Here is a 17,017-nt window from a genome sequence, read left to right on the forward strand (position 1 = left end):
TAATTCCCACCTTTCCGTTTGGAGGAAGGCTGGAGCTGCGGTTGACGGCCTGGGGTAGAGACTTGGTAGAGAAGCTGAGAGTCTTGGTGCTGGAGGCGGACAGACTCCTGGCCTTGGGACTACTGGCCATCAGCAGCTTACTGACAGCGGAGATCTTTGACTGGCTGCTGGTTTTGGCCGGTGACTGTGGAGCGCTGCTCGACCCGGGACCGCCACTGAAAGCGGGCCCGCTGCCGTTAGCAGTGGGGGAAGACGCCGCTCCGCCGCGGGTGATGCTGCGCCCGGTCCGAGGCATGGTGCTGTCCCCCCTCACCCCTCCTCCTCCCCCTCTCAGACTCTCCCCCCGTTCCAGGGAGAAGCAGTCGTAGTGGGGGGAGGCGCTTTGCGAGCCGTGGGCCCGGCCCAGTGAGTTGGTTCTGCTCGCTAGCTGTTCCAGCTTGGCGCTGAACAGTCTGCTGCTGTCTATGCTGGCGCCTCGTTGTCTAGTGACACTACATCCCGAGATTCCTGCATCATCCACCGGGCTGCCCAGGAAGGAGAGCCCATGGCTGGGTTGGTGGAGGGGGCTGATTGGGGGGCCAGCGGCCCTGTTCCGCTGGTCTAGGCTGGACTTCCGTACCGGGGGCAGAGGTGGGATTCCCCCCCTCTTGTGGGAAAAGAGGCCCAGTTTTCCGTTATGTCCCCTCCGGTCGAGCGTGGACCGGGGGCTGCAGGGGGTGGATGTGGTGACGCCGAGGCTCCGGTACTCCATTCCATTATCCAGGCCATCGTGGCGGTTGAGTCTGTGCCAGCCGCGGGGAAGACTGGCTGTACGGTGGATGTCTGGGCTGTAGAAATTTGCCAGGCAGTCTCCCTGGGCAACCAAAGCCACCATCTCACAACCATCCACCACCCTCTTAGAGGAATCTGGAGACGACGTCACCTGACTCTTCTGCTCTACCTGCCTCCTCTCTGGCTTCACTTCACACACCAGCTCCTTGTACCTCCCCTCCTCCGCACCACGCTTCAACCAGGGGTCTTCAAAGCTCATCTCACCAGAAATGGAAGCTAAATGTGGGGCGGGCGTCATATTGAGCTTGGCTGGGTCTTTCATTAAGCCAGTCTTGGTGGGTGAGCAGAGGATGGTGGGCTCCTGTATGACCATGGGTTTGACAGCCACACATGGGTGAACATTGATGGTGGTCTTGAAGGGGGAGAAGTTTCCAGACGGTCCCAGGATTTGGATGGTTGTTTTACTCATTGAGGGAGGCAGTTTCTTCAGTCTGTCTTTGGTTGGGGTTCCCCTTTCACTTCCCCTCTCTGACAGCACCATCTCTCCCTCCAGACTCCCTCTCCTCTGGGTGCCAGAACTCCCCTGACCTCCAGGCACTTCTGCCAGCACCTCTACCTCAGAGCAAAGGCTTTGGTTGGGGTCGGGTTCAGCCAGGGCCTCCCCTTGCTGGCTCTGGGACTGGCTGAAGCTGTGGATGGACTGGTCGGCTTCACTGCCCATGCTCAGATCACTGAGCCAGGAGGAGATGGAAGAACCACAGCTAGGCATCACTGAGACCAATGCCTCGCCCTCCAGCCGCAGCTTGGCCATGGCCACCTACAACAGGGTACAAAACAATTTGGTACACCGTCTATATGATGTGCTATCATCTGAAACACTTTGATTGAGCATCATATGATTTAGCCCTTGTTCACACAGGACGCTGAGCGTAAGTAGAACTGAAGCTTGAAGCAGGCACAAGCTGAACAGACGTCTAACCGTTCACACAAGAAGCCTTCTCTTTTCCTCTGAGCACCTAGAAAATAGGCGTGAATCCTGAACGATCGCTTGAGCAAGGCGTGAGCGTGGCTTCGGCGTGAGGCGCGCGCGGGTGGTGTGAACGGCTTCGCCTGTTAACAAGGACGCCTAAATGAAAAACTTGTGGGTTCAGTGTAGGTTGAGCTTAGGTTGAGCGTTGCTTCGGCATACAGTATAGTGTGAACGGGGGCTTATCAGTCCTCAATCAAATTCTGGCAGGTTAGGATAATTTTTTTATATGATTCAATCATTTATGATTCAACATGATACAGTAACATACAGTCCAATGCAGTGCAGTAAAGTACGGTACAATATGACACAACTTTGTGATGGGCATTGCTATTATGTAAATTTGAATTCAAATACGGTAATCTAAATTTGATTTTGTCTTTGGAAATAGATAAATCTATAGATCCTCGTGACAGACTGACTACAGTAGGTCCATCAGAGAGACAGGTACGCAGATAAAAGTTTTAAGTTGTAAATGTAGAGCAAGTCAGTCACACTGACCTCTGCCATGGCAACCACCTCTGTTGTCGTGGTAATGGCGGACATGCCATAGCCCTCCACAGTTCCATCTTCTGCAACACTGCTGATGATGCTGACGGGCCGGGAGTCCGAGGCCAGGGCGGTGATGGAGCAGCAGTCACTGTTGAAGCTGATGATGCTGGATGGACGACAGGTCAGGCCCTGAGTCTCCATCAGAGCCCGGACATCCAGGTCCTCCTCGCCTCCAGGAGCCACGGTGTACACCAGTTCATCCTCCCGCACAGAGAGAGGCCCGACTGAGGCTAGAGACACTGCTGCACCTGGGGTGGAGGTGAAGGAGAGAAGAAAGGCAGAAACATCATTCATCAGGTGTCCTGGTTGCCTCGTGCGGTAAGGTAGATATTTGTACTCGAAGGGTATGAATGTGGCTGATGACTTGTTTTGTATTTCATCCCTTTCTCTCCCTGTTTAGAAATAGAGAGGCAAAGTGCTTCAGCACTGTACCAGAGATTTTCATCCGCCATTTATTTTCCCATACACATTTCATAAAATGCGTATAAAATACTGTAGTTTTACTGGTTCAAACCAAACGGTACAGATATATTTAGCAACAGGAGAGATCGCATAACATTTCACTGGGACCAAAACGTTTTTTCGATGTTGTTTTTTGGTCCGAGTGAAATGTTGTATGGTCTCTCCCGATTATAGCGTTAGCTGAACCGTTTGGTTCGACGAAGTAAAACTATTTTATAAGCATTTTACGAAATGTCTATGGGAAAATAAATGGCGGATGAAAATCTCTGGTACAGTGCTGAAGCAGGAAGTGACGTTCCACTTTGCCTCTCTATGTGTCCGATACTGTAGCGGTGTTTTGCAGCGTCTCACCGTCCCTGTGTGTGTCCAGCGGGATCTGTGGGACGTCCTCGTCGCAGAGCGTCTCCGCTGAGCCCAGGCTGGCCGACAGAGATGGAGCCGGCTCCTGGACCTGCAGGCTCATGCCCACAGGAGAGGTCCTGGACAACAGGGAGTCTGTGGAGGAACGGCCACTGTCTGCAGCCAAGCTGTCTGCAGAGTCACAGGGATCACAGACACAACATTGACAGAGAGGTTAACTTTATGTTCCGAGTGCAGAATACATGCACCCGCGCGGGTGTATTGGTAACTGAGGAAGTGGGATATCATGTCAAATTCAAACCAGCAGCAATTATATGAGCATACTATTATACAGAGATCCAGCCCCACCTCTGTCGGCGAGAACACTCTACTGTGTAATGTACGGCATATTGTGTATTTGTTTATTATTATTATTATTAATAATAATAATAATAATAATAATAATAATAATAATAATAATAATAATAATAATAATAATAATAAGTAACTGCACCAATTATATAGAATAACCCAATAAAAAAATGACAGAAATGCATTTCAAGGTATAAGCACAAATCTAAAAATGGTAGCAAGAGTACATACTGTCTGGGGTGAGAGAGTCTGCTTGCTGGCCATCCTGGGCCAGGGTATAGGAGGAGGGAGGGGGCGTGCCCGGCATGACACACTTCTGTGTGTACACCTTACAGCGCTGGGACGGGGAGGAGGGCGGCCTGACCAACACAAACACAAGGGCGTTACGTGTGTGTGTGTGTGTGTGTGTGTGTGTGTGTGTGTGTGTGTGTGTGTGCGTGCGTGCGTGCGTGCGTGCGTGCGTGCGTGCGTGCGTGCGTGCGTGCGTGCGTGCGTGCGTGCGTGCGTGTGTCTATACTTTACCTGTACTCTGCGGTTTTGGTCAGGCTGGCGATGCCGAGGCGTGGCGATCCCAGTGGGCGGGCCTTACCCTCGCTGTTACTGCCCCCACTCAGAGACTCACGGCTGACCAATCAGACGACACAGGAGACATTTTGTCAGATGTTGATCGTAAAAAGCACGGAATCTATAAAACTATATCTAATTATTATTAATTAATTTAGGGACACTAGGGTATACGATTTGACTATTTTGTTCTATACTTTATCTTGCATTAGATTCCAATTAATCCTGCAGATGAGTTTGGATGTGCATGTAGCTTATTCACTGAATGCTGATGTAATGCCAGTGTCATGTTTTTCATGATTGGATCATTTTACCAGCACTCCTACAGGATGGTGGATAGTTTCTAATATATATTTTTACTACTTTTTGACTTTGATACCAACTGAACCATTCAATATACTTAAAGAGGCTTCTGGTGAGCAGGTACCACGTTTTGGACACAGCGCCTGTCCTGACCTGTCGTGAAGGTTGGTGCTCTTGGCCTTGTGAAGGGGGTGAGTGGTGCTTCCTGTGACGCTCCTGGTGCCAGGAGCACTCTGGGTCAGGCTGTGGATCATGGACTGGGCCAGCTCCGCCTCCTCCACCACCTCCCTGATCTCCTGCAGCTGCTGCTCATTGGTCCTCCTGGAGGCTCCTGGTGAAGAGGAGGAGAGCTCCGCTGCACCTGCAGAGCCTGTGAGACGTAGGAAAGCACAGAACAGTGTTTTCTGTCCAACTCAAATCCAAGTCGGGAACCAAAGGTGAGTTGCAGGAAGTTAAATGGGACTCTATTCTCAAGGAATTATTAGGATACAGTGGCATCAGCTGTGTGATGGTGCCAAAGCTGCAATGCAATCTTTTTTAGCTCTTTCATTCATTCATTCACTCACTGACTCACTGACTCACTCACTCACTCACTCACTCACTCACGCACTCACTCACTCACTCACTCACTCACTCACTCACTCACTCACTCACTCACTCACTCACTCACTCACTCACGCACTCACTCACTCACTCACTGACTCAGCCTTTACCTGTTCTGGCTGCTGTATCCGAGGCAGGGGCGGGGCCAGGAGCAGACGGAGCAGTGGTTGGAAGAGCTGACGCTGAGCATGGCTCTGGTTTGACACTCTGTTGGCTAGCTAGAACCTCCTCAAAGGGGAACTTTGTCACCTGAAACAATGTAACAGATGGACGTACAGCATGGAACTCATTTCCTGAAGATCATAAGGTATTTGAGGAAATACAACTTCATTTGAATGCCTGTTCACTTGCAGCATTTTGTGTCACCATCTGTTGCAAATGCTTCCTACAAGGGTTCACGAAAATTGCCACTACAAATACAAGCTGTGAGAGCAAGGATGCAGGCAAAACACTTTTTTCTAGTCGAATAGATCATTCAACTTATATCTATCTATATCTATATATGTATATATCTAAATGCTGCTCGTGTAATGTACTGCTGCTACTTCTTATAACATTTTACCTTATTTTTTTACATATCTAATTATATACATATATATAATTTTTTATGTATATATCTAAAATCAGCTGCTCCTGAAATGAACTGCTGCCACACTCCTCGCACTTTAATGCCGCCAGCTGTGAGCATAACAAAATGAACTTTAAGTGGCTCCTTGTTGAGCGAACACATGCACCTTAAATTGTTTTCCTTGCTCTTACATCAGGTATTATGTTGTTTTTATGATGTCTCTAATTTATATGTTTTTATATTGTTCTCCTTCTTATATGACATTTTATGATTTATGATATCCTAGTTGATATATCCACCAGGACCTTGAGTTCATATTTCGTTCCCTTCCATGTTTCATGTTTTGGAATGACAATAAATATCCTTGAACCTTGAACCTTGAACTTGTTAAACGACTTGTTGTAATTTGCATACACCATCAGCTACTGTACCCTTTCCATCAACAACACCATCAACTAGACTTTCCATCACAAAAAACAACAAGAGAAAAGGATCTTCACCTCCTCACTGCCGTCAATGCAGTCCAGTCTCTCCTGCAGCTCGGCGAAGGTGTTGCACTTGAGACACTCAGCGCCCTCCTCTGGGACGGGCGCCAGCGGCTGCCCGAGAAGGGACTGGGGGGGCGGGGCCAGAGGCTGCCCGAGAAGGGACTGGGGGGGCGGGGCCAGAGGCTGCCCGAGAAGGGACTGGGGGGGCGGGGCCAGAGGCTGCCCGAGAAGGGACTGGGGGGGCGGGGCCAGAGGCTGCCCGAGAAGGGACTGGGGGGGCGGGGCCAGAGGCTGCCCGAGAAGGGACTGGGGGGGCGGGGCCAGAGGCTGGGAGTGTGGGCCACTGGGCTGGTCCTGAGACTCCGGCTGAGGCTGGACCTAACGGAGCAGAAATCAAGCAGTAAAGTAAGTGTCACCTCAGCAGAAGCTTGAGCATTTCAACAGAAAGGGCTTTGTCAGTATGGGGGCTCCAACGTCTAATCAAAGCATTTTGTCAGCAAGCAAATCATCAAGTAGTCTCCTCATCCTACTACTATATATTGGCGGCGTGTCTGTCTGTCTGTCTGTCTGTTTGTTAGGTGATGTGTGGGAAGAGGCTCCGCCCACACTGTGTGATTGAGAGGTGATGGGTGGGAAGAGGCTCTACCCACACGTTCACATACAGCCCATCACAATAAAAGTCCAACACACACTCCACAAACAGCCCTTTACAATAAAAGCCGAACACACACTTCACACGGCCCTTCACAATAAAAGCCCGACACACACTTCACACAGCCCTTCACAATAAAAGCCCGACACACACTTCACATACAGCCCTTCACATTAAAAGCCCAACACGCACTTCACACACAGCCCTTCAGGGGAAAGAGGTTAGGGCGCTTTGTTCTAGTTCCACTGATTACTGTTGATTGCGTAAAACATAAATGTACGTGTGTTTGAATTACCTTGGTCTGGGCTCCGATTGGCTGAATTTGACTTTGTGGTTGTTGCTGCTCTGAAGCTTTTCCTCTGAGCAAAGATGGAATAATTGGCACAAACTCCGGCGGTCCCTCGTTGTCGGTCAGTTCTCTGTCGGACACGGCAGCCCCATTAGGGCCCACGTAGATCACCGTGTCACATGACTGCTCGCTGCTCGAGTACTCGTCGGGGTCACTGGAGAGGCGGAGCAACGGATGATCGGAGTCGGTGTCGCCGCGGTGATGGAAAGATCTTAAGTGGGTGGGGCGCCGCATGCGGCCCTCCTCACAGGAGCTCTCTCCTCCAGACGAGCTGGAGGTGTACTGCTGAGCAGAGACGGCGCGATGAGGAGGAGGGGGCGAGACAGGGAGGGGACATGTTTAGGTTAAGTCATGTGCCCTTTCTACATTTACTTTTTTATTTTATTTTTTGCATTTTAGCCTTTGTTTGAAAGTTCACAGTGGGGAGAGACAGGAAAGGCTGGGACAGAGAGCGAGAGAGAGAGAGAGAGAGAGAGAGAGAGAGAGAGAGAGAGAGAGAGAGCGAGCGAGAGAGACAAACTAACAGCTAACTGAACAACGAAGCCAAAGGCTAAATTTTAGAGTAACACTTTAATAAGACCCCACTGGGTTTCCTTTCCATTTGGGTTTTAAGATAATAAAAACACCATTGTGACTTTAATTTAATGATTGTTGTTTAGGATTACAGACTGAAGCTTTAAGGTATTTCACCATGGTGACTAGTTTTCTTTAGTTTGAGCTTCTGTTTTTGAGCTTGAATGCATCTCACCACTGTGACTAACGTATTCTTTAGTTTTGTCGGATGAAGAGAAATTATGTCAGATGTTCTGATGGAGTTTGGAGGCTTTGTGAAACTCACCACTGTGACTTTAGTCTTCTTCTTCTTCATGCGGAGGACGCGGGAGGCGATCTGGATGGTGGACAGGGTCTCAGAGAAGTCCCTGGGCGAGGCGGAGATGTGAGCAATCATGGTGGTCCGGCAGTTCATGTTGCCTAGTGACTCCCTTAGCAACATGGTCAGCTTGCTGTCCCTGGTAACACACACGTAACACACACCCAGGTCTGAGATCACAAGACGTCAACACATTTGGTAACATCCACAAACTCAAACACGCTGGTCGATTTTCCCAGAATACAGTATGAACGTTTTTTCTCGGTTGCAAAACCAAACAGGAGAGAAGGCTCGTGGTTAATTTTTTTAATGAAAATGCCAAAATCCAAACAAAACAAAAATTCTCTATGCAATTTCACTATTATTATGTAAAAGCTACAGTAGTTCCAGTTCACACACACGCGCACATCTGCTATATTGGATAACAGCATACTACTAGCCGACGTGCCAAGCTCGTGTCCACACAGTATGGTTTTCTCAAACTTTCCGTCATATGCTCCCCAGATTTCAATGAGTTTATCAGCAGATGAGTTGGCGAGCCACTCTCCACTGGGGCTGAATATGACTGAGTAGACATAACAGTTAGTAGATGCAGTAACAGCCACTCTCCACTGGGGCTGAATATGACTGAGTAGACATAACAGTTAGTAGATGCAGTAACAGCCACTCTCCACTGGGGCTGAATATGACTGAGTAGACTGACCAAAGACAAAGTATTGGGTCAGTGCAGTTAACTTATGGTCATACTGTACTGATGATTGATTATGGGTAGTGATTAATGTGACTAAATCCTGTAAACAGATCAAAGGATGGAAAAGGCTCAGAAAGTATTAAGAAAGTAAAATGCACTAAACAGACCGTGGGACAATATTTGGAGTTGGGAACATGGCCATGTGTTTACTGGACACTATGAGGTGTCTAGTAAACCTTGAGGCATGGGGACCACACCGTCCTACTAGACTACTCTGCATATGATATGAGGTGTCTAGTAAACCTTGAGGCATGGGGACCACACCTTCCTACTAGACTACTCTGCATATGATATGAGGTGTCTAGTAAACCTTGAGGCATGGGGACCACACCTTCCTACTAGACTACTCTGCATGTGATATGAGGTGTCTAGTAAACCTTGAGGCATGGGGACCACACCTTCCTACTAGACTACTCTGCATATGATATGAGGTGTCTAGTAAACCTTGAGGCATGGGGACCTCACCTTCCTACTAGACTACTCTGCATATGATATGAGGTGTCTAGTAAACCTTGAGGCATGGGGACCACACCGTCCTACTAGACTACTCTGCATATGATATGAGGTGTCTAGTAAACCTTGAGGAATGGGGACCACACCTTCCTACTAGACTGCTCTGCATGTGATATGAGGTGTCTAGTAAACCTTGAGGCATGGGGACCACACCTTCCTACTAGACTACTCTGCATGTGATATGAGGTGTCTAGTAAACCTTGAGGAATGGGGACCACACCTTCCTACTAGACTACTCTGCATATGATATGAGGTGTCTAGTAAACCTTGAGGAATGGGGACCACACCTTCCTACTAGACTACTCTGCATATGATATGAGGTGTCTAGTAAACCTTGAGGCATGGGGACCACACCTTCCTACTAGACTGCTCTGCATGTGATATGAGGTGTCTAGTAAACCTTGAGGCATGGGGACCACACCTTCCTACTAGACTGCTCTGCATGTGATATGAGGTGTCTAGTAAACCTTGAGGAATGGGGACCCCACCTTCCTACTAGACTGCTCTGCATATGATATGAGGTGTCTAGTAAACCTTGAGGCATGGGGACCTCACCTTCCTACTAGACTACTCTGCATATGATATGAGGTGTCTAGTAAACCTTGAGGCATGGGGACCACACCTTCCTACTAGACTACTCTGCATATGATATGAGGTGTCTAGTAAACCTTGAGGCATGGGGACCACACCTTCCTACTAGACTACTCTGCATATGATATGAGGTGTCTAGTAAACCTTGAGGCATGGGGACCACACCTTCCTACTAGACTGCTCTGCATGTGATATGAGGTGTCTAGTAAACCTTGAGGCATGGGGACCACACCTTCCTACTAGACTGCTCTGCATGTGATATGAGGTGTCTAGTAAACCTTGAGGAATGGGGACCCCACCTTCCTACTAGACTACTCTGCATATGATATGAGGTGTCTAGTAAACCTTGAGGCATGGGGACCACACCTTCCTACTAGACTACTCTGCATATGATATGAGGTGTCTAGTAAACCTTGAGGCATGGGGACCTCACCTTCCTACTAGACTGCTCTGCATATGATATGAGGTGTCTAGTAAACCTTGAGGCATGGGGACCTCACCTTCCTACTAGACTACTCTGCATATGATATGAGGTGTCTAGTAAACCTTGAGGCATGGGGACCACACCTTCCTACTAGACTACTCTGCATATGATATGAGGTGTCTAGTAAACCTTGAGGCATGGGGACCACACCTTCCTACTAGACTACTCTGCATATGATATGAGGTGTCTAGTAAACCTTGAGGCATGGGGACCACACCTTCCTACTAGACTGCTCTGCATATGAAGTCGTCCAATAGTGCAGATGATCCATCTCACAGAGAGATGATAGCAGCAGATGGGAGTAAAACGACTGTAGGTTCAGGCTGTGTGTTTAAGAAAGGACTTTCTCCTGGGTGGGCTGCTGCAATTCATAGCTGTGTGTGTGTGTGTGTGTGTGTGTGTGTGTGTGTGTGTGTGTGTGTGTGTGTGTGTGTGTGTGTGTGTGTGTGTGTGTGTGTGTGTGCGCGTGTGTGCGTGCGTGTGTGTGTGTGCATGTGTGTGTGTGTGTGTGTGTGTGTGTGTGTGTGTGTGTGTGTGTGTGTGTGTGTGCCTGCAGGCTGACAGTGAGTGCAGCTCCTCTGTGGGACCGATACCTCATGCTGCTGTCCCCCTTTTCTAAAAACACAGCCTGCGGGTATCGCTCTGTTTCACACACACACACACACACACACACACACACACACACACACACACACACACACACACACACACACACACACACACACACACAATTGGAAGTATGTACACACGACACAAATACACACTCCTGTCCTGACCTCTCCTTTCTCTCTGATGTGCTCATCCCCTTCTTTCCTCTCCTCTCTTCTTCCTGTGTGTGCTGCCTCAGGCTGTTCAACAACCTCAGCCTCTCTCTCCCTCTCTCTCTCCCTCTCTCTCTCTCTCCCCCTCTCTCTCTCTCTGTCTCTCTCTCTGCAATGAATATAGGTACATCCATGAATCATGGAGTATACGTTTGGGATTTGAATGCAAAGAAAGCTGCATGAAATCTCACATTGAGCCTTAGCTAGATCCAGAGCAATTTAGAGAGAGAGTGGCGTCAGCGGAGGACCAAAATGCGTGACTCATTAGCCAATGAACAGCTAGGAAGGGGTCTCGCGCTACTTTTGAATGCTAAAATAAAGCTGATAATGTACAATTTGATTAAAGTACAAGACAAACTGTCCATTTTGCTGCAACTCGACAGTGCTGCTTAATCCAGGACCTTACTTCCTGGAACTCTTGAGAGTAAAAAACTGGTCCATTGGAGTGAATGAGATGTCGCGACTCTTCTATATACACGGCTCTGGCTAGATCCATTGAGGGGGAGCTATGTGTCTGAAGAAGAAAGTGGAACGCGCACATCCACTCAGTAGGCAGCTGCCGGACAAATGAATAATCAAACTAGAAGGAAGAAATAAAGTCTTGACACACTGAAGTGTGTCAAGCTCCCCCCGTCAGTTTATTGACGTTTCAAACACAAGGATCTTCATCAGCCTGATGATGAAGGCTGAGGGTGAAGCCCCCTCAGCCGTGTACAGCAGCCACAGGGAGGGAGTGCACGAGGGCATTCCAGCAGTGCAGACGTGAGGTAACTAGAGCAGCTGGGACCAGGAGTCTGTGCAGAGTCCTTGGCGAAGGAAAGGCTCGTGATGTTGTAGCTGCTGAAGAGTGCAAATCTACAGGATCATGTTGTGGCTGAGCGTGGGCTGTTGCGTGACTGCTGGTTGTCTGGGATCACGCAGAGACTCTGTTGATGTAAACGGTGATAGCCCTCCTGCTTCTTCTCTCTGGAAGTACCACTAGAAATATGCACCAGTGTCGTGCGTAACATCACCGTGTTGAAATGTCCAATACTACATGATATTGATCGACTGGCATCAGATTGCCTGTTACCGTAGCAACAACAGTGGATCAAGATGGCGGGGCCAATGGCTGGCACTGAAAATGCTCTAAAAAAAATCGACTATTTTTATTAATTGGTATTATTACTGTACTGTAATACATTTATTCTGAACCTTTTTCATATCAAGGAGGACCACTAATTTAGTCCACATTTGGGCCACAGACCCCCATTTAAGACATTTGTGACACCAGCTGGTGTTTTGACCCTCAATTAGGCCGAGGGCATTTTTCTGATTTTTACAGATTCTGAAATGGCAGACTGTAAGCTTTCAAATGATGTGTCACACATTGTAATCTGAAAAAAAATGAAGGAGATATGCTTATTTGATTGTTCACACTCTGAAAAGCAGGAACTGAGAAAAAAGCCCTCAAAGTTTGAGAAGTTTTTCACACCTGGACAGCCAGCCAAGGGGGGAGTGAACAATGCCTCCTCATTTAAATTAACCACTCCCCACAGCTGATCACTGTCACTCTGACACACTGAGACACTGGCCACAAGTAAGACAATGATAGAATGTAATAGCATCTGAAAGCAAAAATCTTATCAAATGGGGTACGCACGGTCTAATTTGGAGGTATCCATGCTTTTATCACTTCTCATCTGGATTATTGTAATTATTATTACATGTGTGCCTATTATGTTCTTTTTGGGCTCCTTGTGCAGAGAAAATTCCCTGAGGGGCAATAAAGGTTTCATTTATATAATAATAATAATAGGATATAATATGAATAAAGATTTGATAAGAGACAGGAGCTGCTGAACAAAAATAAAACACACACACACACACACACACACACACACACACACACACACACACACACACAATAATCTATGGTTTATGTCCCGCCAAAGAACTTATTGATAAGAAGCGCTGGAGAGGCTCAATCGCACACAAGAAACCCGCCATTTTGGAGACACCCATGACGATGACACCACGCAAAAGGGGACGATTTTCGGGCCAAAATGGCGGCAGCGCTGCGCTAAACCTCACTTCTTTCTTTGCTTCTTTGTGTACTCTTCGAAAACATTTATATTATACAGTCTATGGCTAAAACACACATCTATCCATAACTATATGTTCGCACAGTCCTAAAACAGAAACAAAACGTAACGTTAGGGCTTTCCATGACTTTTCCATAAGTTCTTAACCTGTATTTTATGCACACCTGGGGTAGCTAACGTTACAGCAAGCTAACGTAGCTAGCTAGCTTCACGTTACCTTGCATGTAACGTTAGAGGTTGCTTTTGGAGACACAAACCCTGGACGTTTCATTTTGAGTAATGCATGAGGTTCTCTATGGTTTACGCAAGCTCTGGGAGTATGAAGTGCTTTAAATGCGGGGATTTTGGTCACAACAAGCTTGTGGACCGCTGCTGAACTACTAGCTAGGTAGGCCACAACCAGCTAGCCAACAGCTAACATTAAGACGGCCATGTTTCGCTTCTCTGCTTGGGTTGTCACTTGTAAACAGAGCTTTGCACCCCGCCCCCCCCCCCCATGTAACAGATGTGGCTCATTGGCCGAAACTCGGAACAATAGCAGACATAGCCAGTGAAACGCCGCATGCAAATTAATGAAAAACCCCCCTCAGCTAGGACTCAAGCCTGAAATCTTGATTTTTTAAATCGCTAAATATACCTATTTACTGATCCCAAAACGTCTTCATTTTATATGGAATGGATAGTTCAAATAATATATTTTGTACTATTGTAAAAAAAGCAAAACCACATTTTTTCAAAAAAAAACTTTGATCCTCTGCTGTGAAGAACGGCCACGGCCGAATTACGGTCCCTGACACCAGCTGCTGTCACATTTTGTGTCTCAGACTCAAATCTGAGAATTTGTCCAGAATTCAATGAGTGTATTATACAGTATATAGGTAGCCTGGGTAAACCCAGCCTCCACGTGACCTCTATCTATGTGCTATCAGTCACAGCACATAGATAGAGGTCACGTGGAGGCTGGGTTTACCCAGGCTAGCATATAGGTAGAGATGACCAAAACAGTCATTCTGCTACTGTATATTCTCTAATTGCATTAAATTCTTGTCAATCAAATAGTGGTGACGTTTAACAATTCATCCGTTGGCTGGGGACCCCCTGGAACTCCCTCAACGACCCCTGGTGGTCCCCGGACCCTAGGTTGAGTACCACTGCTGTAAGTACCTCCTCCTGATCACATGACAGCATTGACAGACTTTATAGCAGTTTCCAGTGACAGCCACGTTGACTCGTGATGACTCGCTGATCTTCAGATGTTGCATTCTTCAACATGTTATGGACAACATCGTTACAGTACTTCTTGTTGAAGTGGCGCTGTCATGGTGCCTGTTATCAAAGAGGAGGGCACTGGCCCGTCCGCATGTCCTCGAGTGCCCACCGCCCGGGTGGGGTCGTCAAAAGGGCCTTTCTGTGTTGAGTTTGCGTGTTCTCCCCATGCCTCCCCGGGGGTTTCCTTCATATAGGAACCCCCTTCACCAAAACATGCAATATCCTGGTTGCTAATGTGGTTCCTCCTCTGGTCCTTAAGGGCGCCTGTTCAGAGGGAGGGGAACTGGTTGGAATAGCGTGAACCTCCCACGTGCTATGTCCTACCGGTGAAGCTTCCCCTGTCAGGTGAAAAGAAGCGGCTGGCTAACTGCCCATGTCTCGGAGGAAACATGGAGCCAGTTTCGGCTCTCCCCAGATCAGCAGAGGGTGGAGTAGCAACCAGGATAAATAAATGAAATTAGCACTAATGGGGGATAAAAATGGGGGGGGAAATCGGGGGGTCTTTATTTGGTGCAGATCAGCAATCACTGATGTTTCGACATCTATCTTCAGAGTGCTCCAGTGGCCTCCTCTTTGATGCTGCTGTGTTCCTGACCTGTGAGCCCCGGTCCTCATCTTCTTAACTGGTTTAGCGCGTGAACCAGGGTTGGGAATTACATGGAGGCCATGGCCTCCATTGCTCCTCCCTCTGGCCGTGATGCCCTGAGATCCCTAAGGCCACCTTGGCAGTGCCCTGCTACCAGCCTGCTACTGTCCGTTGCTTTAAAAAGCATCTGGTCTCAGTTTAATGTAGTCTGCCCTATGCAAAGGATGTGTCGTTGGCTCATTTTAACACACATTTCAGAAAAATCGCTCTTCATGATGTCAATAGATCAGGGCCTTCGTGCCCTGGCATGTGGCCTTGTGCCATCAAAAAATATGCGACGCCAAAGGTCAAATGGCCTTGCCCCTAAAACGACGAAATTCCCACCCTGGCGTGAACTGTCTCAAGTATGGTGCCCGTTCTATCCAAACCCCTTTCCTAGCTGAAGGTAAAACAGCAGAGTCATACACCGCAGGCTCCGGCACCAGTGAGATTGGAGTTAGTCTGCATTTTTGTTCTGAATGTCAGCATTACAGTACTGTAGGTGGCAGGGCTGTTTTGCAATGTAAATGTAAGGGCTGGTGATTGAATTAAGCAAGCATGGATGGCAGAGCATGCACGTCCCTGAGGAGGGTAGAGAGAGAGAGCATGCACGGCCCTGAGGAGGGTAGAGAGAGAGAGTGGAAGAGCCAGAAGGAAGGAAGGAGAATGGGAGGAAATAGATGGTAGGAGAGGTAAAATTTAGAGAGTGTACTCTACAGTAGTCCATATACTCTCTGGGCAAATTAAACATTATTATAGTAATTATACTAAATATTGTAGCTCTACTTACTAGTCCTCGCTCCACTCCTCTGCCTCTAAGTGTTCTTTTTTCTGTTTTCCATTTTCCTCTTTTGTTCCTTTCTACCAGCTTCCACTGGTTAGGTCTATATTCCCTCTCTCTCTCTCTCTCTCTCTCTCTCTCTCTCTCTCTCTCTCTCTCTCTCTCTCTCTTTCTCTGCTATAGTTTGCCAAATGAATGTGATGAATATGTAACAGCAGCTGTAGTTGTTTATCACATTAGCTCCCCAAAACCTGAAGCATCTCAATAGACCTCTCCGCCGCCTTCCTTTCCTCCACTTACCTCCTAAACATCCTCCTTTCCTCTTCATCTCTCTCACTGTTAAGTGGCCTCTCATATCCTCTCCTCTCCTCTCCTCTCCTCTCCTCTCCTCTCCTCTCCTCTCCTCTCCTCTCCTCTCCTCTCCTCTCCTCTCCTCTCATCTCCTCTCCTCTCCTCTCCTCTCCTTTCCTCTCCTCTCCTCTCCTCTCCTCCCTCTCTCTTCTCCTTGCTTTATTCAAAGCATCTTAATGCATCCCTCCACTCCTCTCTGATCTCTCTTTCTAAAGCAGCTCTCCTCTCAGGGTTCAAGGTTACTTTTTTGTCTTCCGTGGGAGACATTTGTCTTGGGTTAGAGAGGTAAAATGCCGCATTACACACAGATAATACATTAAAAGACACATTGGTGACACACATCCAAACACTAGCAAGACGAGGTAGTCATTTACACTCATTACCGTACAGGCATACTACTACGCATCATCAGTATATAAAAGGGAGCTAGGGCTCTGTCTGTCTGTTTGTTTCTCTGTCTGTCCCACTGATGACATCATCAGTGATGTCATAAATTCACTACACACACACACACACACACACACACACACACACACACACACACACACACACACACACACACACACACACACACACACACACACGGCTATAGTTCAGTGATGATGTCACTGATGACATCATCAGTGATGGCATTGTCCCACTGATGACATCATCAGTGATGTCTTAAATTCACTACACACACACACACACACACACACACACACACACACACACACACAAGGCTATAGTTCAGTGATGATGTCACTGATGACATCATCAGTGATGGCATTGTCCCACTGATGACATCATCAGTGATGTCAAAAATTCCACTGATGACATCATCAGT

At 47.8% G+C, this 17,017-nt stretch overlaps 1 protein-coding gene across 1 annotated transcript in view; it reads right to left on the minus strand.

Moving 5' to 3' along the window:
• Nucleotides 1-17,017, minus strand: part of kif26ba (kinesin family member 26Ba) — a gene marked incomplete at both ends in the record, with an annotated part of 135,376 nt that overhangs the window by 13,835 nt on the left and 104,524 nt on the right. The window contains 10 exon segments of the mRNA XM_083650621.1: nucleotides 11-1,588; nucleotides 2,300-2,598; nucleotides 3,164-3,343; nucleotides 3,755-3,882; nucleotides 4,046-4,147; nucleotides 4,544-4,751; nucleotides 5,104-5,242; nucleotides 6,062-6,232; nucleotides 6,997-7,335; nucleotides 7,889-8,060. Coding sequence (XP_083506747.1) covers nucleotides 11-1,588; nucleotides 2,300-2,598; nucleotides 3,164-3,343; nucleotides 3,755-3,882; nucleotides 4,046-4,147; nucleotides 4,544-4,751; nucleotides 5,104-5,242; nucleotides 6,062-6,232; nucleotides 6,997-7,335; nucleotides 7,889-8,060 — 3,316 coding nt within the window.

Source organism: Poromitra crassiceps, assembly GCF_964638095.1.
Source record: "Poromitra crassiceps genome assembly, chromosome: 14".
Taxonomy (NCBI): Eukaryota; Metazoa; Chordata; class Actinopteri; order Beryciformes; family Melamphaidae; genus Poromitra; species Poromitra crassiceps.